At 43.8% G+C, this 25,513-nt stretch overlaps 1 protein-coding gene across 2 annotated transcripts in view; it reads left to right on the forward strand.

Annotated features, from left to right (window-relative positions):
- The window catches only part of LOC148323843 (low-density lipoprotein receptor-related protein 1B-like), a 185,633-nt gene that overhangs the window by 144,273 nt on the left and 15,847 nt on the right, over positions 1-25,513 (forward strand). Inside the window, exons 53-79 of one of the 2 annotated variants that reach the window (XM_088315974.1) lie at positions 383-505; positions 1,734-1,874; positions 2,080-2,267; positions 3,944-4,127; positions 4,208-4,293; positions 5,407-5,529; positions 8,182-8,363; positions 8,446-8,645; positions 9,523-9,711; positions 9,800-9,948; positions 10,197-10,290; positions 10,386-10,502; positions 11,094-11,213; positions 12,422-12,541; positions 13,542-13,658; positions 15,321-15,427; positions 16,394-16,526; positions 17,396-17,502; positions 17,584-17,716; positions 18,614-18,736; positions 18,907-19,029; positions 21,100-21,243; positions 21,483-21,617; positions 22,916-23,035; positions 23,182-23,423; positions 23,811-24,034; positions 24,794-24,900. In XM_088315974.1, coding sequence (XP_088172100.1) covers positions 383-505; positions 1,734-1,874; positions 2,080-2,267; positions 3,944-4,127; positions 4,208-4,293; positions 5,407-5,529; positions 8,182-8,363; positions 8,446-8,645; positions 9,523-9,711; positions 9,800-9,948; positions 10,197-10,290; positions 10,386-10,502; positions 11,094-11,213; positions 12,422-12,541; positions 13,542-13,658; positions 15,321-15,427; positions 16,394-16,526; positions 17,396-17,502; positions 17,584-17,716; positions 18,614-18,736; positions 18,907-19,029; positions 21,100-21,243; positions 21,483-21,617; positions 22,916-23,035; positions 23,182-23,423; positions 23,811-24,034; positions 24,794-24,900 — 3,831 coding nt within the window. The remainder of the gene's footprint in view (positions 1-382; positions 506-1,733; positions 1,875-2,079; positions 2,268-3,943; positions 4,128-4,207; positions 4,294-5,406; positions 5,530-8,181; positions 8,364-8,445; positions 8,646-9,522; positions 9,712-9,799; positions 9,949-10,196; positions 10,291-10,385; positions 10,503-11,093; positions 11,214-12,421; positions 12,542-13,541; positions 13,659-15,320; positions 15,428-16,393; positions 16,527-17,395; positions 17,503-17,583; positions 17,717-18,613; positions 18,737-18,906; positions 19,030-21,099; positions 21,244-21,482; positions 21,618-22,915; positions 23,036-23,181; positions 23,424-23,810; positions 24,035-24,793; positions 24,901-25,513) is intronic. The other variant, XM_088315976.1, reaches the window with a different exon arrangement.

Consider the following 25,513-nt stretch of genomic DNA (forward strand, 5'->3'; position numbering starts at 1 on the left):
AAAATGATCGCTAAGTCTCTAGAGGTGCACATTTCCTTCTTTGAGTTTGAGTCCATTGAGATCGGGCAATAAAGATTCCACCCGGCAGCCTTTAAATATTTCGCACTTTGCAGCTAATTTGCATCGTTATGAATCCTCGCTCGGCAATCCCACAAAAGTCCCCAAATGTAAAGTGTCTAGCGAGGAGCCATATAAGGTCTGTCGACCGTCGGTCGTCGTAGGACGCGACATTAATGGCGCATTTGAACGCTAACGGCTTTTTGATGAAAGGCCGCTGTCAAATTCTAATGAAGGCGAAGACGCCAGCTGGTTCTGATTGTATTGAGGACCGTGGCGCGTTTGAAAATGTCACCCGGGCCTGCTTTGTTCCCGTGCATTTTAGCGCCCAACAACACGTGTGACGACAGCTCCTTTCACTGCCGCAACAACGCTTGCATCCCCCAGCGATTCGTCTGCGACCACGACGACGACTGCGGCGACGGATCCGACGAGTCTGCGGAATGCGGCAAGTGGATGCCTTTCGTGCCCTTTCGCTTTGAAGAGTCCTCCGCCGTTTATGATGATGATGATCATTTGCATGCGCTCTCCTGTTCGCTTTCAGCCTAATGACAGCTTGAGGCTACGAGTGACGGTACAAAAATGATCGGCAAAATGAAGCCCAAATGAGTCACCGCGACACTCAAACACCTGCTTGGAAGAATTACGTTTATTATTTATTGCTGATTAAATGAGATGCACAATCTGAAAATGAGATTTTTTTTTAGATGCTCTATGTCGTTTAATTCACGTCGGCGCGTTTCGTTAATGTGCGGACTTAATTGGCAACAGAAAACACGCTTCGATGTACTGTCATTTGTTTCGAGATAAACATATACTGCATATCGTCAAATGGGAATTGTCTGACGCCGCTTTGATTTATGACTGATGAAATATTGCATTTGTACTTGAAAGATATGATTTGGTGGTAAATTGAACCAAAGTGCTGTCCGCTTATTGTGCAGAGCGGGCTTGGAACGTGGGATGTTTTTTTTTATTCATTTCGCTAGCTTGTGGGTTTCATGTTAGCGTCATGCGAATGAGAAAATTTGCATTTAATTTTTCAAATATTTGTGTGGAGTTTTTACAGCACAGTAAGTCATACACATTTTGACAAAAACTAAAAGTAATACTAAAACCAAATACAAATTAAACTAAAATGACAAACTAATTTTATACTAATTGAAACAAAAAAAATAAAATCAAAATGAAAAGTCCCATACTATTCCAACGGTGCGGCTTTTCTGTGGATTTTTCTTTCACCAGTAGGGGCGCTCTATAGTTCAGAAAAGACGCTATATAAATCTCGATTATTTATTTATTTATTTTTCTCTTGGGTCTATTCCGTTTTAATTAGCCAAGTTGTTGCCGTGTTAAAAGGCACAGTTTTAACAATCTGTTTATGTACCTTTAAGTGCATTCACAGTACAAAATCGTTCTGTGCATGCAGTAAACAACTCATTTTTTTTCAACATAGAAAACTGCGGCTTGTATGTCGTGTTTTTGTTTTTCTCAAAAAAGAGTTTTTATAGTCCGGAGAATTCTGTAGTGTGGACAGCACACAAAAAAATCAAATCAAATAAAATCCTCCCCCCACTCCACTGTTGAACAATTAGCCCGTTGTCTCGTGCAGCCTCGTTTAGCGCAATTGAGAAGCCTGCAAAACTGACTTGTTGTGTCTGTCCATCTGTCTCCAGTCTACCGCTCATGTGGCTCCGGAGAGTTCCGCTGCGGGGACGGTCGCTGTCTTCTCAGCGCACAGTGGGAGTGTGACGGCTACGCAGACTGCCCCGACCACTCGGATGAACTGCCTCTGAACCTCAAATGTCTGGCCGCAGGTAACGTTGCTGTTTGACTCTCAGCTGGAAGCTTTTGAACGGAGTTACCGGCTGCACCCGGCAAAGTGATGAGGACACGTGACGGGAACAAAAGCCGCTCCGTCCAACAGCGCGTCCGTGACTGGAATTCAACCATCAAGGTCCTACGTGGGGACAAAGACATCCCGCCGACTTTTACGACACGACCGTGTGTGACTCTTTTCAGGAAGTTTGTGCAACGGCTCCTTTTTCATGTGCTCCAACGGACGCTGTATTTCCGAGGGCAATCTCTGCGACGGGAAAGATGACTGCGGCGACCAGTCGGATGAGAGAAACTGCAACGTGAACGAGTGCTTGAATCGACGTGTTAGCCGCTGCACGCAGGACTGCCAGGATCTTCCCGTTGGCTACAAGGTAAGAGCCCAGACGACTGGACTGTACTTGTTTTATTTCTCCATGAAGCTCACCCTTGTCCGAGGTCATGAGGAGGTGAAACCTATCCCAAATTTGGCAAACGAGCGTTAATCTAAGACAGATCCGTATTGGCGACACTACTCTGACAAAAATAATCACCTTCTTTTCAATTGATATTGAAATCACGATTACCGTATTTTCCCAACTATAAGGAGCTCTTCAAATGTTCTCAAAAACCGACAATGAGCCTTTTGTATGAATGTCGGATGTACGTGGATTGAAATTGGACTTTTTTGCTGTAATGGTTTGCTTCCCTTTATGTGCCTTTTATGGATATTTCCCCAAAAAATAGACCTTTTCGTTGCGACAGCGCCTTATAACCGGTGCACCTTATAGTTTGAAAAATACGGTAATAAATGATTCCTTGATTTAAAAACTTTTATTATATTATATTATATTATATTATTTTATATTATATTTTATTATATATTATAAAAATTCAATTTAAATGCCTAGTGAGAATAAAAAAAAAAATTAAAAAAAAAAACATATCAGAAAACCGGTTGATGAATGTAGATGTTATAAATGAGTTTTTCTTTTTTTTTTTTTTTCAGGAGAAGTCGAAGATAGAAATCCCGAACCAAAGTCATCGTCTAGGCTGCGTCGCTAACAATATTTGTCAGTGACGTGATTTCTTGAAATGAATTTAAGATGCCAAGGCTCATATTTCCATTACCTTAATCTCCTGAGATCATGAAATCCTTCGGACCCCCTTCGGCGCGAAACTCCAAATCGAGATGACTTTGCAGAATCTGACTGGCCGCTTTGCGAGTTCTTCTATCTTCCTTCCAGCAGCGCCATGAAATCGTTGTGCCATTGTTGCTTTTGCACGCATTGTCTCGCCTTTGATTCGATTGTTTAGACCGAGAAAATGAATCGGGTTTTTGTTTTGTTGACTCCTGTGATAAACGGCTCCAATATGGCACGCTATTGATGCACTTAGCATTTCTTTTGTGGCGGACTAAAAGCGTTGAGCGCTTCGCCGTCAGGATTCACACGGTTCGACTTCTTACGGCCGTTAAAGTGTGTTAACTAACTTCCAAGTTCCAAGCGATGACGCAAGGCACTGCAGGTGAATCCTAAACACGCTGAACGTGAACGTGTCACGGCATGGACCCGATAAAACCGGGAGGCGCATGCATACATTGACTTTTGGAATCACCTTGAATCTTGCAAGGGTGCTTTAATGATATGCCAACAACTGTTTGCCGCTTCCTGGTGCGTGCTGTCAGGATACAATCCGGGTCAAGGCCACACTCGCCGGCCATCGCTGCTATCACACTGTGAATGTTTATACCTTCATCCCTGGATTTGCCTCCTCCTCCGCTTCCGGTTGCCCAAGATGTGGCTTGCTGCGTCTGAAAAGAAGCTGAAAGCGCAATAAACTTGCGCTTTCCTGCGGCGACGGGGTCAGAACGGGACAGGGAGCGCATCAATGTGGAGCTTTTATCTCCAACATTTGTGGTCTCAGCAATAGAGCGGCGACTGGCCAACGAAAAAAAAAGCTTTAAAGTGTATCCTCGGTCGCTGATACAAACACCTTGAAGTTATTCTTAGTTCGTCATCACGACGTCTCATCTCGCTCAAATGGACCTCTTGTTCTCTAATTGCGCCAGTGCAAATGCTGGCCAGGTTTCCACTTGAAGGATGACGGGAGGACGTGTGTGGATGTGGACGAGTGCGTCGCCACCCTGCCGTGTAGCCAGCGCTGCATCAACACCTACGGCGCCTACAAGTGCTTGTGCGTCGATGGCTACGAAGCCCCCGAGCGCCACCCGAATATTTGCAAGGCGGCATCAGGTGAGCCAAGATTCGAGTTTTTTTCATTTTCATTCCGTCGTCGCGATTCGAGTGGCAATCGTGTGCGTTCCTCATTTCAGCCGAAGAGCCTTTTCTTATCATGGCCGACCACCACGAGATTCGGAAGCTGAGCGTGGATGGCTCCAATTATACCATCTTGAAACAGGTACGGGAAATGGAAATGTAGCGGCACGATCGCCTCACACTGCGGGCTTACTAAGATCCCAAACCGCGGCTGCTAAATTGGCCACTCCGACGTACGGATTCCGTGCACTGTAAGGCAGCTGACGTGAAAAAAGTGGCGGAGATCGGAATATTTCAAAGAGGCTTTTTGGTGCGGCTTTTTTGGAGCCCTGCGCTTGATGACAAGCTTCACAGCAGGAAGCTTTCTATACTTTCCACAGGGACACTAAAAAAGTAGTTGCGAGCATGCTGATAAAAGCCGCGTGCTGATTTCATCGCAACCGACGATATTTGGAGTAGCGCGACGCTCCCGAGGGGCACTTTGGCGCCTGTCTGCGAAGGTGTTGATGATCTGATGAAGATGTCTCATTTCACCTGCCGGCTTATCCGACACCTTTTCAAGGCAGCCTCGGAGTGAGACCGAACGGGGGGGGGGGGGGGGGGGGGGCACATGTTTTTCCGGGTGTCTGAGTGACAATGAGGTCCCGCGAGAAGGTTTGAGAACGTCGGCTGCTTTGATTTGTCTCAAGTCCGGCGCCCGTCATCAAATGTGACATCAGAAAATGCTTCAACGAGATGTATTGAAAACAAAACAACTCTCGGAAAGCAGAATAATAATTATCCGTCACATGTTTTCGTCAAAATACCGAAAGAATCTTTGCGATTATCCTGCTTTGAAGGGGCGGTCCTATCTTATGTAAATGAGCCACTGTTGTGCCCCCCCCCCTCTGTACTATTGGCACGGATGTGTGTGTATAGATTTATTTTTTTTTGCGATAATGTTGGCCATCTTTGACATCAGTTAAAGAACAAAAAAAAAACATGAGTAGATGAATTTTTCTCAAGCATTTTTGATAGAAGGCACATATTTCACATCGGAAAAAAAAAAATCACGGCGCACCACTTGGCAATACGAGTCACAAAATGTGGGCTTGCAGGTTCATTATGTACCTTTAGTCATCTTGTGGAAGAGCATTTTATTGTTTCGCCCGTCACTAAACATGGCATACGTACATTAACAAAAAAAAAAAGTGTTTGCGAATCACTGAATGGAATCGATTTTTTTTTTTTTTCAAAGTTTTTGTGTGATCGCCAGGGCCTTAACAACATCATACACATCGACTTTGACTACAAGAAGGAATTCATCTATTGGGTGGACTCATCCCGGCCCAGCGGGAGGAAGATCAACAGGATGCGACTTAATGGGAGCGATCTTAAGGTAACGTCCAGTCGGCATTCTGTTCATCTCCAGCTGTGCAAAAAAAAATAATAATAAATAAATAAATAAATCACAATTGTCAAGTGAGATCTTGAAGCAAATGACCATTTTTTTAAACTAATAAATGAGATCAACTCTAGTGATGGGAAAATGAAGCTTCAAATTTGCTTCATGAACCAGTCGTTGAATTTTTTTAGTCCTGTAGATGGCACTGTTGGTTGAAATAAAGGGTTTAAAAATGGCAAGTCAGCGTGCTTCCAGTCCAATGTTGAACAGAGAGTGCCATCTACTGGAGCCCAAAAATACTACAACTGGTTCATGAAGCAGATTTGAAGCTTCATTTACTCATCACGAATCAACTCTACTAGTATCAGAAGCAAAACCTCCAAATCAATTAAATCAGATGCTAATAATTGCAACAATGTTTTTTTTTTTTGTTTTTTGTTTTTTCATTTTTTTTAATAAAACACATGAACTTGTTTTCTCCAAATTGCCGGTTTGACATCACCAACTGCACTCTTCATCTCATTAGCATTGCGACGGCATGTAACTCATTTGCTTTGTATGTTTGACTCGTGATTGCGCAAGAGGACAAATAAGTTCATTAAGAGAACCATTCATGCTAGTCAGCGCGACGAGCAGATTGGTCTTGTCGCCATGCAAATTGATCTGAATGATGAATTCAATGAATGAAATGCTCCTCGTCACTCTCCATTCTTCTCTTGCGGGTTCGACCTGACATTCGTTTTCTTTCATCCGTTTGGAACGAACAAAGCAATCAAAATTCCATCAGCATATCATCGTTTGTTGAAAGTCGCACGCAAGTGAAATTGGAGCGTTCCTAACCACACCACAACATTTACGTGAGTTGAAGAATTGCCAAGTACGAAACGAGAAATTTAATTACAGGTGGCTTCCTAATGAGCTATCTTTTTCAAAATCACATCCTGGGAATATGCTTTAGCGGAAATCAAAGTATTTGTTGTCAAAATTGAACGCCACTCAACACATCTGGGAAAAAAAAAAAACTTGAGAAGGACACACATTGTAGGAAAATCGTGTGTGAGTTTAATAATCAGGCGCTAGCTATCTTTGAAAATGTTCAAATTCAGCCAGCGCCGCTTTTGCAACTTTTAGTTCTTTATTCGTGTTCGCCATAATGATGAAGAACGTCGTTCATGTTTTGAAGAAACTAAATTAAAATTCACCAGGTGAAATCCTGCATAAATGATTTGAGTCATTATCGTGCTGTTTTGGAGCAGAAAGTGTTTTTTTTTTTATTTTTTTTTTTAATAATGAATATCATCTTCATACTGCCTGAAGTGTTTGTTTTTGTTTGTTTTTTTTAATACTCGACAATGAAGGACATGTTCGTGTTTTGATTTTGTGGTTGAAATTGCCTCGTTGGGTGACAGCCTAATGGTTTGCCAAGACGATATATTTTGCCGGTAATGACGAGCGAGCGAGCGAGCGAACGCGTCATGTTGTTTAATGGCAGACAGAGTGCCGCGTTCACGGCATCTGCCAACGTCTGCCAGCTGGCCAGATTTAGTGAGATATTGATGGCACTCCCACATACTTACTCATTTTTATTTATTGATTTATTTTTTAATCCGTTGTATACCTTCCATCACTTCTCAGCTAATTCACTCACAAAGCGCTTGCCAAAGCCTCCGTCTTTCTTCTTCTCCCCTCCGGCGTGTCCGCTTCAAGCGTAAAATGTACGTTTTACGCAGATGGCGTGGCGACTGGCTGGGGTTTTTTTGGCGTTTCAACGACTGACTGGCACAAGATAACAATTTGGTTGAAGTCTTTGATAATTGCACCGGCGGGGAATTGTCCTTTTGCTCGTGCGTACTGTCAACATTTGCGGCACACAGGATGGATTTGAACTGGACATACAAAAATATTTAAAAAAATAAAATAAAAATTATAAGATCAACTTCACCAGCCACTTAAATGATCCTTTTTTTTCCCCAAAATATCGATTTTAATCAGAATCCAGACAAGTTGATTCTTTATATCCTCCCTCTCATCTGCTTTGAAATGATTTGAGCGCGACGTCTGTAGTTTCTAATTTAAGAGCTGTACACAATTATTCATGCTTCAAAAAAACGAGATTGGCTGCGTGATCCTTTTTCTGTATTTTATAACAACATTTAGTCGCCCAGAGTGGTTACAGTCTCGCGTTTATCGCCGCAATCCCGAGCTCCCTTTCATTTATTTTATCTTGTAGCTCTTTTCATTTTTATTTATTTTTTACTCAGTTGCTATCGCACTTGGCCCGCCTACCGACGGCATGCGCGGAATACCGAGAAGAGAAATAAACAAAAATGGGAGACTAAAAAGCACCGGAAAAGACAAATGTTTGCGGGTCCCAGAGGCATCAGAAACGCTGAAGACAAGCGGACAACAAATTGCTGCTCCGAAAGTATTGATCGCTGCCGACGATATCGACGGTGCGCTCCGAAACTCGTTTGGCATCAAAATGCTTCATTATGCTCAAAGTACAAACAAATTGCTTTGGCCGTGGGCACACATTTAAAAGACACCTTGTGTGTATTTTTTTTTTTTTTTTTAATTCGACTCCAACACAAGATTTTTTTTGTTTTTGTTTTATGTGCGTGTATTTGTTTTGTGATCTGTTTTCAGATTGTCCACAAAACAGCAGTTCCCAGCGCCTTGGCGGTGGACTGGATCGGAAAGAATCTTTATTGGTGCGATGCTGAAAAGAAAACGCTGGAGGTGTCCAAGGCCAACGGTCTCTATCCGACGGCGCTGATCAGCTCAGGCCTCAAGCAGCCCACCGATCTGGTCCTGGACCCCCAAACGGGGTGTGTGCGGCTCTGGCGTAATAAATGTCACGCGTCGTCGTGTCGTTGAAAGCGTACTGAACTCTCGTGTTCTACGGACTAGGTATGTCTTCTGGGTAGACTGTTGCGAAGCGCCGCACATCGGTCGCATCGGCATGGACGGCCACGGGCGAAGGGTCGTCATCGACAAGGAGATCTACAGTCCCACCGCTCTGGCGATTGATTACACCAACAAGAGGCTCTATTGGGCGGATGACAACCATCTCCTGTTCGCCAACATGGAAGGCTCGCAGAGACACAAAGGTAATGCGGCGTTGCGGTCGTCCGGCAAGAAAACAAAGACAATGTCTTTTGGATTTCAGGGGGGCCTGTTGTGCGCCATTTTAAAAAATTGTTCACGTCGACTGAGGGGCTCAGGTTTGCGAGTGTGTGCGCACGTTCTTGGTCGCGAAGATGTTCGGTAGGCGTTTTATGCTAGCTTCACACCAAATTGGTCGTGAGCGTTTCCGGCGGCGCCATGGAATTCAAGTCAATGGAGTTGGCGTGAGCGGGCGCGATGGCGTGCGGTGCGACGCGAATAATGTTGAGATGGGACAAAGCACCGAAAATTTGCCAATTTGAATTTAGGCACGGTTAAAAAAATGGAACTGTTTTGAACTGCGAGTTGCATCACGGCAGCCAACCAGCGACGACGTCACGCTCCAAAAAATGGAAAAATCAAGGAAAAAATTATTGTTGTCTTCTGTGACCAGACTTGGAGACAAGTGAGCAAGGAGTTGGCGTACGTTTATTTTTACAACTTCCCAAAATGGCAATCCATATTTTTTCCATTAGCTTTGGCTCAGTGAATGCGATGTCCAAACCTTTTTTTTCTCTCTTTGGTCCCCAAAAACGCTGTTGTCGTGGTGAGCGCCTCCAGTAAATTAAGCGCAGTGGCTCTTGGCGACCATTTGCGTTCTTGAACCAACCCTCGCCGGTCAGCGAGATCCGAGCTTTCGACTGCACACCGCAGCCGCTAAATCGCATGTTCAATCACTTTCGCAAAGAGTTCGGCGATCAGCTTCCACATCGGTTTGTGCGAACGGCAGTCTTGGTTTTAAAAGCGTTCTCTAAAATAAACAGCGACTGAACAGAGAATAGCGATGATTGAAGTCGACCAAGTCCATCTGTCCCTCCCCAGTGTCGTCTGATCACATCCAAGGCGTGATGGCCCTGACCTTGTTCGAGGACTTCATCTACTGGACGGACGGCAAATCCAAATCGCTGCGGCGAGTTCACAAGACGACGGGCGCTCAAGGTCTGGAGCTCCTCAACTCTTGGCAGGCCATCAAATCCATCAAGGTCTACCACTCTCTGCGCCAGCCCGAAGGTAGAAAGGCCATCTGGCACGTGACGGCGCTCGCGCTCGCTCTCCTTTTCTCGCCGACGTCGGTAATTGTGTGCGTTTGCGTCCGCAGTGCCCAAGCACCAGTGTCAGATTGCAAACGGCGCTTGCAGCCACCTGTGTCTGCTGTCGCCCGGTGGCGGACACAAATGTGCCTGCCCCAGTAATTTCTACCTGGCTGCTGACAATAAGACTTGTCTCTCCAACTGCACCTCCAGTCAGGTCAGCAAATGCGTCGTTGCCGTTTCCGCTCGGATGAGGTTACTTTTCCAACATCGCAACTTTCCCCTCCAAGGCAAACAACAGCATGGCTTGGCTTTATTTTATTTTATTTATTTTTTTTTTTCCGTTTTTGCTCCATTGGGCCCGTGAGGTGCTGGTGTATCGATTTGTGTCCTTGCTTTGAAGAACGGAGGCTTCATGAGCACGTCTTCTTCAGTTTTCACCGATGCTGCGCTTTGTTCAAACAGTTTCGCTGCGGGACGGACGAGTGCATCCCGTTCTGGTGGAAATGTGACACGGTGGATGACTGCGGGGATGGTTCGGATGAACCTGCAGATTGCCGTGAGTACATTTTTGCCATCGTTTACCCTAAGTGGGCTGAACCTTTTCGTAGGCCGTTGGACAGCCTCTCACGTTTTGTATTTGTATGACAACAGCGGAATTCAAATGCCAGCCCGGACGTTTTCAGTGCGGCACTGGTCTCTGCGCCCTCCCGCCTTTCATCTGTGACGGAGAGAACGACTGCGGCGACAACTCGGATGAAGCCAACTGCGGTGAGCGAGCGAGCGAGCGGACGGCTGATGACATCAAAGACGGACAAATTCGCTCTTTTCAGCTTTTGCCTGATGGAGCAGATTCGGACCACAATATCCCACCGTGCCACACACGGAGATAACTCTTTGGCGAGCGAGATAAATGAGGCCATGTGCCCTCCAGGCGGGCAGAACAGAACTGAAACGAGAATGAAAGAGTTTTTGTTGTACCTTGCCAGTCTTCCTTGGCTGAGAGAGCGTGAGGGTCCCGAAAGTCCAGCGTTGTACTTTTTCATTTATTCTTTAAATATGCACTTAATATGCAATTTAAAAAATCTTGTGGCAGAGTATCGAGGGGTCTAAGAAAATAGCGATGAGAAAGTGACAGACAAATGGCTGATATCCAAATTTTCTGCTCTTCATGGAGGTGGCCTCGTCGTGTCGAGGGGCGGCCTTGGCCACCCTCTAGCTCCGCCCCTTACGTCTACAGTACGTTGTTTATTTGTGGCGAGTCTGTCCGTTGTCCCTTTGAATGATTCACCATCTCTCGAGAAAATGAGGAAAAGTGGTTGAGAAAATTGATGGCTGGAAAATGAAAATGTTTTCTTTCAGAGACGTACGTGTGCCTCTCAGGCCAGTTCAAGTGCACCCGGAAACAGAAATGCATTCCTCTCAATCTGCGCTGCAACGGTCAAGACGACTGCGGCGATGGAGAAGACGAAACAGACTGCCGTAAGTTTCGCTAGCGTGACGCCGACGCGCGTTGGATGTTCAAACAATTGTACCATTTAATGTTTAGCATGCATTCGATGGCTGCAATCTGTAATCTATCAATCTGTAGAATAAAAAAATAATTTGATATATATATATATATATATATTAGTTTTTTTAATGATTTTTAATTTTTTTTATTATTTATTTTTATTTATATATTTTTTAAATCCTTTGACATATTATATTACCCGAACACCGTCGCTGTTGAAATGAAGAGTAAGAGAACAGATTCTGCTCCCTGTAAAAAAATTAAAAAAAATTCCAATGGATTGTTTTAACAGAATAAAACGAATGCTTATCAAATTTGCAGGTCTGTGTTCGTAAATGTCTTTTTTTTCCCTCTCAGAATAATCCAAATGGATTTAAAGCATTTTGGAGAAGCGCGCTTTCAATACTTTGGCGAAGTAATTGTCTCCCCGTCAGAGTATCACTTTGCATTCCTGTCTTTCCACTTGCTGCATTCGTCTTGCGTGTGATTGCGAGAGAGGTGACAGCGAGGGGGAACGTGAATGGAAAGGCATTCACAGGGAAAAAAAGAATAGATGGGGGGGGGGGATGCTCCAATTTGGGCGAAACTAATTACTCCCCCCACCCTTCCAAAGACTGGATGTGCTTTTGGATGCTGTGTCGCAATTAAAACTGCAGCAGCAAATAGAAAAAAATGCTGCCTGAGTTGATGACAACCTCCATCGCATGATTTCAATGAATAATTGTTTTTTTTCTTGAATTATTATTCGTGGGTTGGAATCGATGTGTCCTTCACAATTCCATTCCGATTCCAAGGCCTACAATTCGACAACGATGCATCACTACATTGTTTTAGATTTTGTGATCCATGTAAAACACAGGTCCCTTTTTAAAAAAAAAAAAAAAACAATTGCAGAAATTAAGGAATTGGACTTTTTAAAAAAAAAAAAAAAATTTTAATACTTGACGGTGAAAGATGCCGCATCTGATTGATGTATCAGCTCAGCCTCAGCGCAGACAAACGCACGTAAGCGCTACTTATGTGGAAAGTTTTTAATGCGTCTGAAACGTTGCCGCATCTTTTAAACACGGCAAACGATGTATCGAAAAAAACGATTAGTTTACGATTAATTTACTCTGAGAATTTAACACTGAATATTTTACCCTTTACTCTGTCTGTCTTCTGTGTCTCCGTGCAGCTGAGAGCACGTGCTCGTCGGACCAGTTCCAGTGCAAGGCCTCCATGCACTGCATCTCCAAGCTGTGGGTCTGCGATGAGGACCCCGACTGCGCCGACGGGTCAGACGAGGCTAATTGCGGTGAGTTGCGCCAATCCACTTAAGCATAAATCACAAACATTCCACTTCCCTCGGTTCGAGCTGGGCGGGAATGTGATTTAAACGGAATCCATTTTACTCGATCGGAGCGAGACACGTTTTCCAGACGTAGCGGTCTTGAAATACAGATCGCGCGTACAAAGGACGTCAATCAACTCGAATGAAACAACTCAAAGTTTTTCATCTGACTTTGGAATTTGTTCACGGGAATAGCATTAAATACAAGTTTTTATTTTTGTTTGTTTGTTTTTAATGACCTTGTGACATGCTGTGGTGCAGCGGTTGCCAAGCAGTTCTTTGGCAGAAGTTATTTTGGGAAATTCAGAACAAAGTTGATCTTCAGGCACTTGACGTATGAAGCAGGTTTAAAATCCTCCTCCTCCTCCGACGATAAAGGCCGCAGCACACCAATCCAACGTCGACGAGCGACATCAAATCGAATTTCCATACAGGGCAAATTCACTCACTAAGAACTGAGCTCTGATAAAATTCATGTCTGATGACGCGGGTGACAATTAAACCAAAAAAAAAAGAACAAGAAGTGGAGTCCAACTGCAAACTAGATGACGGCCAAACGGCAGACAGAAAAGAGGGGGATTTTTTATTTATTTTTTTTTGTCTCACTTTTGTTGGTGTGTCTCGACTGCTCACTTTGTATGCGTCAAAGTTGTTATGCTCCAGAAATCTTCCTGAATATCTTTTTTGTATTTTGTTTTCTTGGGGTTCGGTGGGGCTTTTGTGTCATAAATCGTGCTGAGGGTGATTGCGAGCGTGCTCAGATATTTCATCTTCTTGTGTGTCGGCCTCCGGTGAACATACTGTGTTTTGAACTCGGTGTCAAACTTGCTCAGGCGAAAACCCGCAGGATACCATGATTACACCCGCAAAATATGATTGCAAGCACCGCATTAATATTCATGCTCTTTGAAGAAACCGCTTTTTTTTTTTTTGTCTTTGTGTTTGTTTGCACCTGACGAAAAAGATGAAAAGACCTGCGGACCTCATGAATTCCGCTGTGAGAATAACAACTGCATCCCGGACCACTGGAGGTGTGACAGCCAGAACGACTGCGGAGACAACTCAGACGAGCACAACTGCAGTGAGTAACCTGACTCCTCCACGTGCCGTCACTTTGTTTTGTGAGCGCACAAAGAAAACTGCGTGTTTGCTGAAGCCCCTCCCACGCACACTTTTGCGACCTTTTCCCGCCATAAATGACGATGGCTACGAATGGCCTTCAATAATTGACACCTTAATTGAGTTCAGGAAGTGTGGTTGTTTGTCTGTGTCGGGTTGTGGCCTTTAATCTCAAGTGGGCGAGAACTCAAGTAAGAGCACTCTGACTTAAAATAGTGGTCGCTGAATTGTTTTTGTGTCATGAAAGTCCGTTCTTTTTTTTTTTTTCGGACCGGGCTGTCTCCATCCACATCACAACTTTAAATTGCCCGTTTTAAAACAACGAGCGAGGGCTTCATATTTTAAAGGGGAAGTCAACTCGGGAAAAAAATCTATGTTATAAAATGTTTTTATGCGCCTTCACTTGAGTAGACCTGGCATTGTGATGAATATTGCATTTGTGGATCTCCGCATCTCGGGAGGCGGCCATTTTGTCACTTCTGGCGACTGAAAATGACATCACAGTTGCCCCGGGCTCAGGCAACGAGCAATCACGGCTCACCTGTTTTCTGAATGTTCGTCTTGATTGGTGTCTAGTTGAGAACTGAGCAACTGTGATGTCATTTTCAGTTGACAGAAGTGACAAAATGGCCGCCTCCTGAGATGGCTAAAAACGGGAGGATTTTGCTGCTTAATCTCATATTCCACAAACGCAATATTAATCAGAATGCCATATCTAGACGAGTAAAGGCGCATAGAACATTTGATGACAGATTTTTTTTTAGTTGAAACATTAAGCTAATTTTTAAAATAAAACAAAAAAAAGTGGTGAACAGAATATTATAAAAAAAAAATCACTCAACAGTTGCACTGTAGCTAACTTATAAAAATGTAGCCACCCGAAATAATGAATATATGTAAACTTGATCATTTTGAATCCACATAAGGTGTGAACATTTTTGCAACTTGCAACTGAGTATCATCAAAAAAAAAAAAAAAAAAACGCTTTTGATTGCTGCTTCGGTTTTCTAGTTAGCGGCTAAGTTGCTAATGTACAGAGAAGAAGAATATATTTATTTATTTAATGTATTTTTTATTTTATTTTTTTGATAGATTTTTTGTAAGCAATTACACAGGAAATGATAAGTAAGGAAGCAAAAATATTGTCTCTTTATTGTGAGCTGTCAATGTAGTCGAGATGAACACGTGCATGTACAGCAGACACACACACACACACACAAACACACACACGGCGGTGGAGGATAATGAGGGGGAGAGCCCAGACAGTGGATCTGATGCAGCTGTTTAGCTACGTCCTAATATGGTCCTTTGGGACGGAGTAAATGGCAGCAACAGGATTTTTTGGCTTCAGAGAGTTTTGCCCCCGTCGATTGCCGAAGCAGAATTGAATGCATTTCCATGGTGATCAGCTTTGCCAGCAGCCTCTCCGCTGTTATCCCGTCTCATCCATGCAAAATGAGTCTAATTATCTCAAATTGCGTTGTTGTTGTTTTTCAAGGCATTAGCACATGGCTGCGAACACAAACATTTGGCTAATAACCATATTTGCTGGAAATCTAATTAACATGATTGTATCGCTTGTTTTTTTTTTTTTTTTAATATTATTTCTGAATGTCCTTAACAGCGCCAGTCACCTGCAACCACAAAGACTTTGCCTGCGCCAACGGAGACTGCATATCCTCCCGATTCCGCTGCGACGGGGATTACGACTGTTTGGATAACTCGGACGAGGCAAGTTTTTGTTTATCCTCCACTGAGGATCTTGAAACGCCCCGTTTGCACATTAACATCGATAGTAAAAAAAAATTAAAAAATCATAATAAACATTTTCGATGGATTTCATGAGGTGTTGCATTCAATCGGATCGTCCAAATAAAACACGGGTGAGAATCTCAAGTTGATTTCTGATCATTGTAGAACCAAAACAAGTTGACGCGGACTCTAAAATGTTGAAATAAGATTAAAGTATCCGCTAGACTGATTTAAATGCAGCTTGTAAATTACTTTTTTTTTTCCCCCGTATACGAAATCCCATTGGTTCTAATTTCCATTAAGAGATGTTGAGGAATAAACATCAATGGTTCGAGTCGGTGCTTTCAAGGTTCATCCAAGCGCCGTCATCAATAGTAATGATGCAGTGCATAATTCAGCGGCAAACACGTGTAATTATTCATTATTCTTACTTCGGAATATTAGCTTTTATCTAAACATTTGCCCTGCATATTACTTGTGTAATTTGCGTGTCTTATGAAGCCGTTTTCCGGGATGTTCCTCCCCAGTCGCTGCTTTGAGGGTCGCATCCGTTAAATGGCGTTTTCGGATCCGTTCAGAAGATCCTTGAGCCGGCCTGGAAAGACGCGCATGCCAAGCGGCTCCAAATGAGCTCCAAAGGTTTTCTTTTCCCAAGCGGATGCGCCGCACAAGCCGCGAGTGCCTCTTCACCCGCTCGCTATTTTCAAGCCAGCCCGCGTGATGAAGCGTCTTTTAAACTGTTGTCGCTATCAGCTCAAGTGGAACATATTGCGCCGCCGTTGGTGTGGCGGCGTGGGCGCTTGGACAAATGCGATTGTCATTGACACAACATTATGTACGCGTTCTACAGGTTTGGAGTTTTTTTTTTTTTTTTTTTCCTTATTCGTGATATTTTTCCACCTTCTGGGTTCGTTCTCACATTTGTGTTTGTGTTTTGGCTCACAGAAAGGCTGCGAGGCACACTGTGCCGATGACCAATTTCGGTGTCACAACAACCTCTGCATCTCCAAAAAATGGCTGTGTGACGGCCAAGAAGACTGCAAGATGGGAGAGGATGAGAGGAACTGCCAGGGAACAGGTGTGACTTTTTTATTTTTTTTTTTTTTGATCCACTGAACACTGGTTGCCACACAGAATAATTTGTGACTTTTTTTTTTTTTTTAAGAGGAAAGCGAGCCTCCACCAGGGTAGAAAATGTTTTGCGTTTTTCTCATGTCGCTGTGGGTGATTTTCTTGTCCAAGTCACATTGGGACAAGTTTCCAACACTAAGAAATGATTTCACCGTCAGTAGAATTTGGGGAACACGGTGAAAATCTATTTTATGATTGTATGAAATTAATTAATTGGAGCATGATCATAAATTAATGAAGTAAAGGATTACTTCTAGTTCTACAATGATTACAAATTTGAATCAGTGACGGCTTTACGTGTCTTAAATGTCTTAAAATGTCAAAACAGTTATAAAAGATTGCGCAATACACATCTGACCATACGTTGTCATTTATCGTTATGACATTTTGGAAAATAAATTCATTTGTTGCTGAATCTAATCCTGAGCTTGTGAATATTACGATATACGATATTGTTATTTTTATTGTGGAATGAAAACATGATGTGCTGGAAGAAAATGGAGGGCAGATGCTGACTCAGCACAAAAATTCTAGAAAAATTTCGTTGTGTCGCAGATTTTAAAAACTGCAGTCAAAAAAATTGTTGTAACCATCTTAGCAAATGTTATCATCGCTTACTAGCGATGATATTAACCGAAAATTAACCTGAAAATGTCTTTGGCACCCACGTCACTCACCTGGCCATGATGACTGCACCTCACATCCACGTTTTTGCATTTCATGATGCAATATCATTTTTTTTCGGATTACTCAAACAAGAGAGATCATTTAGCATTTTTAGCCAACGCGCTAACGATGAACTTGACTCCTTCGCAGCGGCGCCCTCGTGTTCGCTGAACGAGTACGTGTGCGACAGCGGCGGCTGCGTGTCGGCCAGCCTGCGTTGCGACGGACACGACAACTGCCTGGATGGCTCCGATGAGGTCAGCCCACCTTCACGGCGCCGAATACGCCGACGCAGATCCCTGCAGCGACGAGTGCATCTTTCCGCTGTGTCGTGACAGGCCGGCTGCGTGAAGGAGTGCCGAGAAGACGAGTTCCTGTGCCTAAATCGAGCGCACTGCATCCCTCGACGGTGGCGTTGCGATGGCGTTATGGACTGCATGGATCACAGCGATGAGGAAAACTGCAGCCAGGGTAGGTGGGACGCTTGCGCACAATTGTCTCGTACACGATATGGACCAAAGTTTTTCCGTAATTTGAAACAGTTGCAAGTCGGACTGAAACGATACACCAAAGATTTGATTCGTATCTCGATTTCTAAAGTGCGTGCGACCATGGTGAACATGCTTTTTTTTTTCTACGACAATAAAACGTAATTGCACCTCCACTCCAGTAGTTGGCAGTGGCGCTCTCCTTGCCCATTGTGCACAGCGACTATTAACTCTGCAGAGTAATTTAAAAATTATTTATAGTTGCAGTTGGGAGAGGGGGGGGCGAATTGTTTTCTTCTTTGCTTTAACAAAAAAAATAATAATTGAGAAGCACTGAACTAGCAGGAGCGCTAGCCTCAGTTGTGCTCACTCTGGTCAGATGAGCGTTACTGGAAAAAGTCGTCACATGACCCGCATTTTACTTGAAAGTCGTCATGGGCTTGAACAGTTTTTTTTGGCGCAATGAACTTACAGGACAAGAGTGTACTTAACAAGAAAACCCATTTGAGGGATGAGAGAACAACGAGCACAACTGCCACATTTCCAACCCAAACTTCAGCAACATCACACATTTAAGTTCAACATGAAGACACATTGTCAGCTGTTCTACCTTTCACGTTTCTACTCATGATAGGCAGCTGTCACAATTGCCTTTGTCCAAATCATCTTAGTTTGACTTATAAGAACACAACAACGGTTGCAAATGTGCTTCCCACCTACATGCCAGGGATTAAAAAAAAAAAAAAAAAGATTTAAAAGCAGATGGAGTGGGAGAGAAATGGATGGGAGTAACACCTTTTGTTGGCTTGAATAGCCTTTTCATTGTGAGCTGACGTGGAAAATGTGTGGGGGAGTGTTTCATTTCTTTGTGTGACCGTAGGTGCTTTCTTTTGCCGGGCTGATGAATTCATTTGCAATAACACCTTGTGCAAACTTCACACATGGATGTGCGACGGCAAGGACGACTGCGGCGACAACTCCGACGAAGACGCCGACATGTGCGGTGGGTGGGACGCCGCTGTGCTTTGCTGTCAAAACAACGTGGCCATCTTCTTTTCGAGACGAGCCTCTGAAAACGCAGTCGATATTTAAATATGTGCTGTGCATTTTTTTTTTATGGGGGGTGGGGGGGGTGGCAAAAACCATTTTCTTTTTATCTCGTTTCATCTGCAGAAAAACTTCCGTGCCCTCCTACGAGGCCTTTCCGCTGCAGAAATAATCATGTTTGCCTGCGTGCCGACCAAGTCTGCAATAAAGTGGACGACTGCGGCGACAGCTCGGATGAGGAGGAGTGTGGTGAGGACTCGTTGCGGCCACACACGTTCTACCTTTTATTAACTGACAAAGGGCCGTATAGACGCGTGTGTGTGTGTGTGTGTGTGGGTGTGCGTGCGTGTCCTTTTTTTAATTGAATTGCAAGTCATGGTTAGTCCACCTAAACATGTTTTTAAAAAAAAACAGGATAAACGTATCTCCTCTCTGATCTGGTATGCGACTTTCATTCGTTCCGTGACCATGCGTGAGACTCAAATCATCTTTCGACACAGAAATTAGTAAAAATGTTAATCCTTTCGCGCCACTAAAAGTTCTTTTTTAATTTTATTTCTTTATTTTTTGAATAAGGAAGGCGGTCGTAACTGCGCCGTGCCTGTAAGAACAGTTAAAATTGTTTGTCTCCATGAGTTGCTCCACCGTTTGTGTTGAAATCTCTTTTCTCGCAAGGCTTCGTTCTATTTTGGATGACGAAGGCGGCGTGTTCCCGCGAGCGGCTTCGATGACAACTGCCGCGTCTTCTTTTCTTTTGACGACATCCTGACGTGTTCCCGCAGCGCGACACTGATTTGAGTGATGGCGCCGAGCAGGCCCGAGCGAACGGGACAAATGGCTTCATTCATATTTCACTCTTTCATCCTCTCTCTCTCTCCCTCTTATCTTCCTCTCTAATTCCATTGATCCGGCCATCAATCTCTCACTTCACTCCATTACCTCCCTCCATTCGACGCCTCTTCCCTCCATCCATCTTCTCAATCTCACCTCCGTCTCATCATGCCGTCCTGCTATCACTTCATTTTCCTCCTTCCGTTTTTTTTTTTTTCTTACTCCCGCCTTCATCATTGCGCCACAATTCGATTTCCTCCTCATCTGGAAATTTTGACTCGTGCATAATAGTGAACCAATAACCAGCGTTTGTCAATCCCGACTGGCTGTTTCTGTATTTTGCATGTTTTCTCAATCTCTTACGTTATCTTTTGAACCCGGAAGCTGTCGTCTAGATGCGTGCACTCGGAACACATTTGAGGTCGAACGGAGAGAAACTTCTCTTATCGAATTGGAAGCATATATTTGTCTTTAATGTGCTTCTTGGCAATGCATAGTCATGAGTGTTGTGTTGGCTTGTTACTCAATTAACCCAAAAATGAGTGCAAGGCGTCTCCAAACGGGAAAGGCAATATAGGCAATATTCATACATTTTTTTCACTATTAAAAGCAATTTTTTTAATACAATTGATAATCAAAAGATGTTTAAAATGAAAGAACTAAAAAGAAGCGCACTATAAAAAGATGAAAGTAACAAAGAAGGAAGAAATTGGACTTTTCTCGGTGATAAACGAGCACGTTTGCACTGCAAAAAAAATTGTGACTTGACGAGCGCGTTTGCACTGCAAAAGAAATTGTGACTTGACGAGCGCGTTTGCATCGGTTAGTCCTGATGGACTGACGCAAAGACTTCAGTCCATAAAAGAGTTGCTCTCGTGACAGCGGAATGCCGGCGGTCTGCAAGCTGTAACTTCGGGATTCACAAACTTCTTCTCTCATAAAGTGGCAATAAAAGCGAGATAATTCCGAGCACCTGACTAAACTTTCGGACCCGTCTTTTGCATCAATGCGCACAGCGTCGCGAGCTCTTCTTCTCATGTGGCGACCGCTGCAAAATGTGTGCCGCTTGGAAGCACGTACTTGCAGTCCAACGTGTTGATGAAACTTTTTTTTTTGTAACGTCCAAATATGGAGCGTCGTCTTCTGCAGCATTTCGCTCGATTGGCTCATTGCTTGGCTTCCACCGTTCTCCTTTGCACTGCGATGATGGATAAATATTGCAAGTAATGAAGTTCCTTTCCATCAAACGTCAGAAATATTGAGGTTGAAATGAAAAAAAAAATGTCAAATTCCTATGGCACTTTGGGGTGCGCATGGTACTTAGGTTGCATTAGTGTTACAATTAGAAGGGAGACCTTGGGGGGAAAAAAAAAAAAGGTGTCCCCACTCCCAGAGTTTGAGAACCCGCGCGTGCAATTATATGTTTGCAAATGTATGAAGCTTTTTAAAAAGTCTTATCTTGTGATATTTTCCTCCCGGGTACCAAAGCAGAGGTGGCGACCGGAAGGCCTCGGCCTTGCGGGAAGACGGAGTTCACCTGCGGGAACCGGCGCTGTGTCTCCATGCAGCTGCAATGCGACCTCTTCAACGACTGCGGCGACGGCGGCTCCGACGAGCACGACTGCAAAGCCCGTGAGTCCGACCCCCGCCGACTCAAAAAGTGCACATCGGTGACGTGGCGCCGTTCTCGGGAGACGCGGCGAGCGCCTCGTTTTGTTATTTATGCTAATGTATGTCTGGCCCCGTTTGCGTGCTGTGTTGCGTGTGATGTGAAAGTCCTCGCTGTCCTTTTGCCTTTTGCACATCAAAAGGCAACCGCAGCAGGTGGCGGCCATGCGCCCAATCAGAAAGGCTGTGTTTTCTATTGCTAGTCTCCAGCGGCGATGTTTGTGGCAAGAAAACAAATCCATGCGGAGAGGACGCCGTCTGCAACCAGACCAACGCAAACGCCGTGTGTCAGTGCAAAACGGGCTTCAAGAGGAACCAGAAGTCGGGCCAGTGTGACGGTAATTGATTTTTTTTTTTTGCTGCCCCGAATGAATGAAAACAGTTGTTGGGCTGTGAATGAATCGCTGGTGACGTGAACTGAGATGTGAATTGGTCGTTAAAATCATCGTTTCATTTGCCATCAAATGTCTTAAACTAAGAAAAATGATACTTGAGCATGTTAAGCGATCGGTTAAAGCAGCCTTTGTCGTTAGTCACTGGGCGGACGTCGGGCCAGAGAGACGAACCCTCCGAGGTTAGCTTAGCGCGAGCTAGTGCTCACAACGGAACACGCACGGGTGGATTTAAAAAGAGAAAAAGCAGCCCCGAATTGTGACGTGAGCGAGGGAGAGTTTAAAATAAGTTATACGACACCAAAAAGGAAAACCCTCTTGGGTATGTTTTTAAAAAGTATGAAATAGGAAGCTTGGGAAAGCGCTTTGGACGACATTTGGTTTAGATAAAGCGCGAGATAAGGACACTCGGTGAACCATTTCCCGTTATGATCAAATGAGATTTTACATTTTTTTGTGCTTTGCCAAAAAAGTACAAGAAAAGGCTTCAGAAAACAGGTGAGCTGCGATTGGTCGAGAGCTGAGCAACTGTGATGTCATTTTCAGTTGACAGAAAGTGACAAAATGGCCGCCCCCTGTGCTGCCTCACTCATATTTTACAAACAAAATATGAATCGGAATTCCATATTTCGACGAGTGAAGGCACATATAACATTCTATTGCCGAGAATATTTTTGGGTTGATGTCCCCTTTAATAAGGTAAACAAATAGCGAACTCGGATTTTGGGTGCGAATCCGAGCTGTCGTAAATGTCTCATTCCTAAAAAAAAATGTGTATTTATTTATTTATTTATTTTTTTAATTCAACTTCTCAATTTTGATCTTATAAATTTAATGTCAGTTTTTCATCACTGTTTATTTCTTTTTAAAATCATGACCAAGAGCGCGAAGATTTATCGCCGCAAACCTAAGTGGCTCCGTCTTTGCATCGAGCCTTGCGTGCAAATGGAAAAGGATGCATCCGAAAGGCCGGTTTCTGCTCCCACGGGAGATCTTTGCAATGAACATGAGTTACTGATCTCCGTTTTATTGGTTGTTTAGCTGTCGAGAATTTCATTTTGCTAAATGTGAAAATTGTCATAAAGTGGACTCACGAGGTTTCTTTTGACCTTTGCCCCGCCGCTCTTTGCCGATGCTTTCAGGAATAACTCAAGGTGTCGAAATCAATACCCTTGGCTTTTACGGTCACGTGAAGATGGTCAAAGCGAGCACTTTCTCAAATGCACTTTTGGGGTTATTTCCAGAGACAAACGAGTGCCTGCAGTTTGATGCGTGTCCTCACTACTGCACCAACACCAAAGGATCGTTCAAGTGCACGTGTGACCGAAATTACAAGGAGATCGATGGAAACTGCGTCGCAAAAGGTATGACGCTCGGCACGTTTTATCGCCGTCCTCGCCGTTTGTGGTCGGACGACCTTCATCTTTTGAAACGGCAGCCGAGCTAATTGTGTGCTGCTTTTTTTTCTTTTCTTTTTTTTTCTCTCTCTCTCTCAAAACTCTGCGGGCAGGACCAGAGGATCGAGTGCTCTACATAGCTAATGACACTGAAATCCGAAGTTTTGCGCATCCATTTAACCGCAGCCATGGACACAAAGTGCTGGCACAAATTGAGGACAATGCGCGAATTATTGGGATGGATGCTTTGTTTCACCAGCACAAGTTTATCTGGGCTACCCAATTCAATCCTGGCGGGATATTTTATCAAGAAAGTATGGAAAGAAGTCAAAGTAAAACAAACGTCCCGAATATTGTAAGTATCCCTGACATATATTTTTTGATGTTTTTGTTTTGTTTTTTTCAAGATTGTTTACTATGAAGCATCCACACGTATAAAAAAACAAAAAAAAAAACAGACATTAAAAAGAAAGTGCTTTCCATAATTGTAGGAATGCAATGAACTACTATATAAACCTTTTTAAATACACAAAGAATAAATAAATGACTAAACAACGACGAGCTAAATTGAATTCAGGCTTTTCCCGATTGAAAATGCCAGAGAGGAATTTATTGGATTGGATGTTTGGATCGTGTTGCTTTGCATTCTGATATTTCGTTCACCTGCCGTTCCATTTGGGCGTGATGCAAATGATTTTGTGACACTCGAGTTTTCGTTTCATCGCACTCATTTTGTTTCCAGTGTTCTGACTTCCGACGACCCCGAGACATTTCCGCCGACTGGATCACCGGGAATATCTACTGGACCGACCACTCGCGGATGCACTGGTTCAGCTATTACACGGCGCACTGGACCAAATTACGATATTCCATAAACGTTGGGCAACTCAAGGGACCGAACTGCACACGCTTAATTACCGACATCGCTGGCGAGCCTTACGCCATTGCCGTAAACCCCGGCCGAGGGTAAGTGGCCTTTACGACGTCACAATTATCCGTTAGAGTTTCTGATGCTCTGACTATTAGACTCTTTTTCTGCCCATGCCACTCCAAGCCCCGCCTCTTAAAGGCACATCTCACACACATCCGTTACTCCCCGTTATAGTTTCTTTCCAATTTAGGCTTCAATTATAAAATATATTAATAAAATGTGTTTATTTTGTTTGATCCCATCATTAGATTGTGAAAGTGTTCCTATCGGACTCTCGGGCGAATGTATATAATAATCATCATCGTTATTAATGTTGCAAATGACACATACTCGCACGTCCGCTCCTTTCCAGTCGCACGAGTTTAATCGTCCGATCTTTCAAAAGCTTTGCGGTGTTAACCAGCCGGACTGCAATTGTGTATGCTCGCCATTTGAGGCCGAGCAGGTAACGTAGTGTGCGCTCGCTTTTTTTATACGACCGCTGCACGCCGCTTTCAAATTCAACATAATGAGATGGCCGACAGTCAACCAAAACGGGACGGCAAATGTGCGGCCGGCCAATGGCGCAGATCTCATTTGGATGCTCCGCAGCGTTCCAAGTGAAGAGAGCCGCGGATCAGCTCCAATAAACATCGACTTGATGTCCAGGGGCGGTCCTAGCGAGTTGAAACTGCCCCCCCCCCAAGCCTCATAAAACAACAACAACATAACTGTAGCGTTTCGCCGTCGCAAAGGTGATGATTAACCTCAGCGTACTTCCCGCAGTCAGCCGCCATTGTTGCTCTGTCACGCAGGATGATGTACTGGAGTGTCGTCGGCGACCACTCCCACATCGAAGAATCCGCCATGGATGGTTCTTTACGCCGAGTGCTTTTGGAGAAGAATCTGAGGAGACCAACTGGTGGGTATTCCTTCGAATGTCTTTTGGTGAGCTTAGTTCATTGAAGACTATAAAACAATATCATCTTCAGTTTAGCTCAACGCTAATGAGTAGGCTTTAGAATCCTGTTCCTCGAGGGCTGGTGTGTTTTGTTTTTTTCCATCTCACCTCGGTGCAACACACCCGAACGATCGTTATTTAGCTTCTGCGGACCTTGCTGATTGTCTGATCATTTGAATCAGCTGAGTTGCGGCAGGGAGAGTTGGACAACCCTCAGGACTCCGCCCCTCCAGGAACTGGATTGAGGACCCCTGTTTTACACCATCAGGATTTTGGAGCGAGCTTTAAAAAAATAAATAAACAAATAAATAAAAAATCTGCGGGAATTGACAAAATTTGCATATAATTGACGTCCGTTGAAATCAATGGAAAAAATAATCATAAATCCTAAAAATGCTGATAGACAATCAATTCGCAGAAAAGACACACAATGACCTTAAACTACTGATAATGCACACATTTTTGTTTGTATGACGTCCAATTTATGAAGTGCTCGTAACAATATGAAAATGGTCATCCACAATAACGGAAATGTATAACTGAGCCGAGCCTCTCGGGTAGCCATTTTTGTTTT

The sequence above is a fragment of the Idiotropiscis lumnitzeri genome, chromosome 14 (assembly GCF_059441095.1).
Source record: "Idiotropiscis lumnitzeri isolate Australia: NSW breed Sydney's pygmy pipehorse chromosome 14, RoL_Ilum_1.0, whole genome shotgun sequence".
In the NCBI taxonomy this organism is placed as follows: domain Eukaryota; kingdom Metazoa; phylum Chordata; class Actinopteri; order Syngnathiformes; family Syngnathidae; genus Idiotropiscis; species Idiotropiscis lumnitzeri.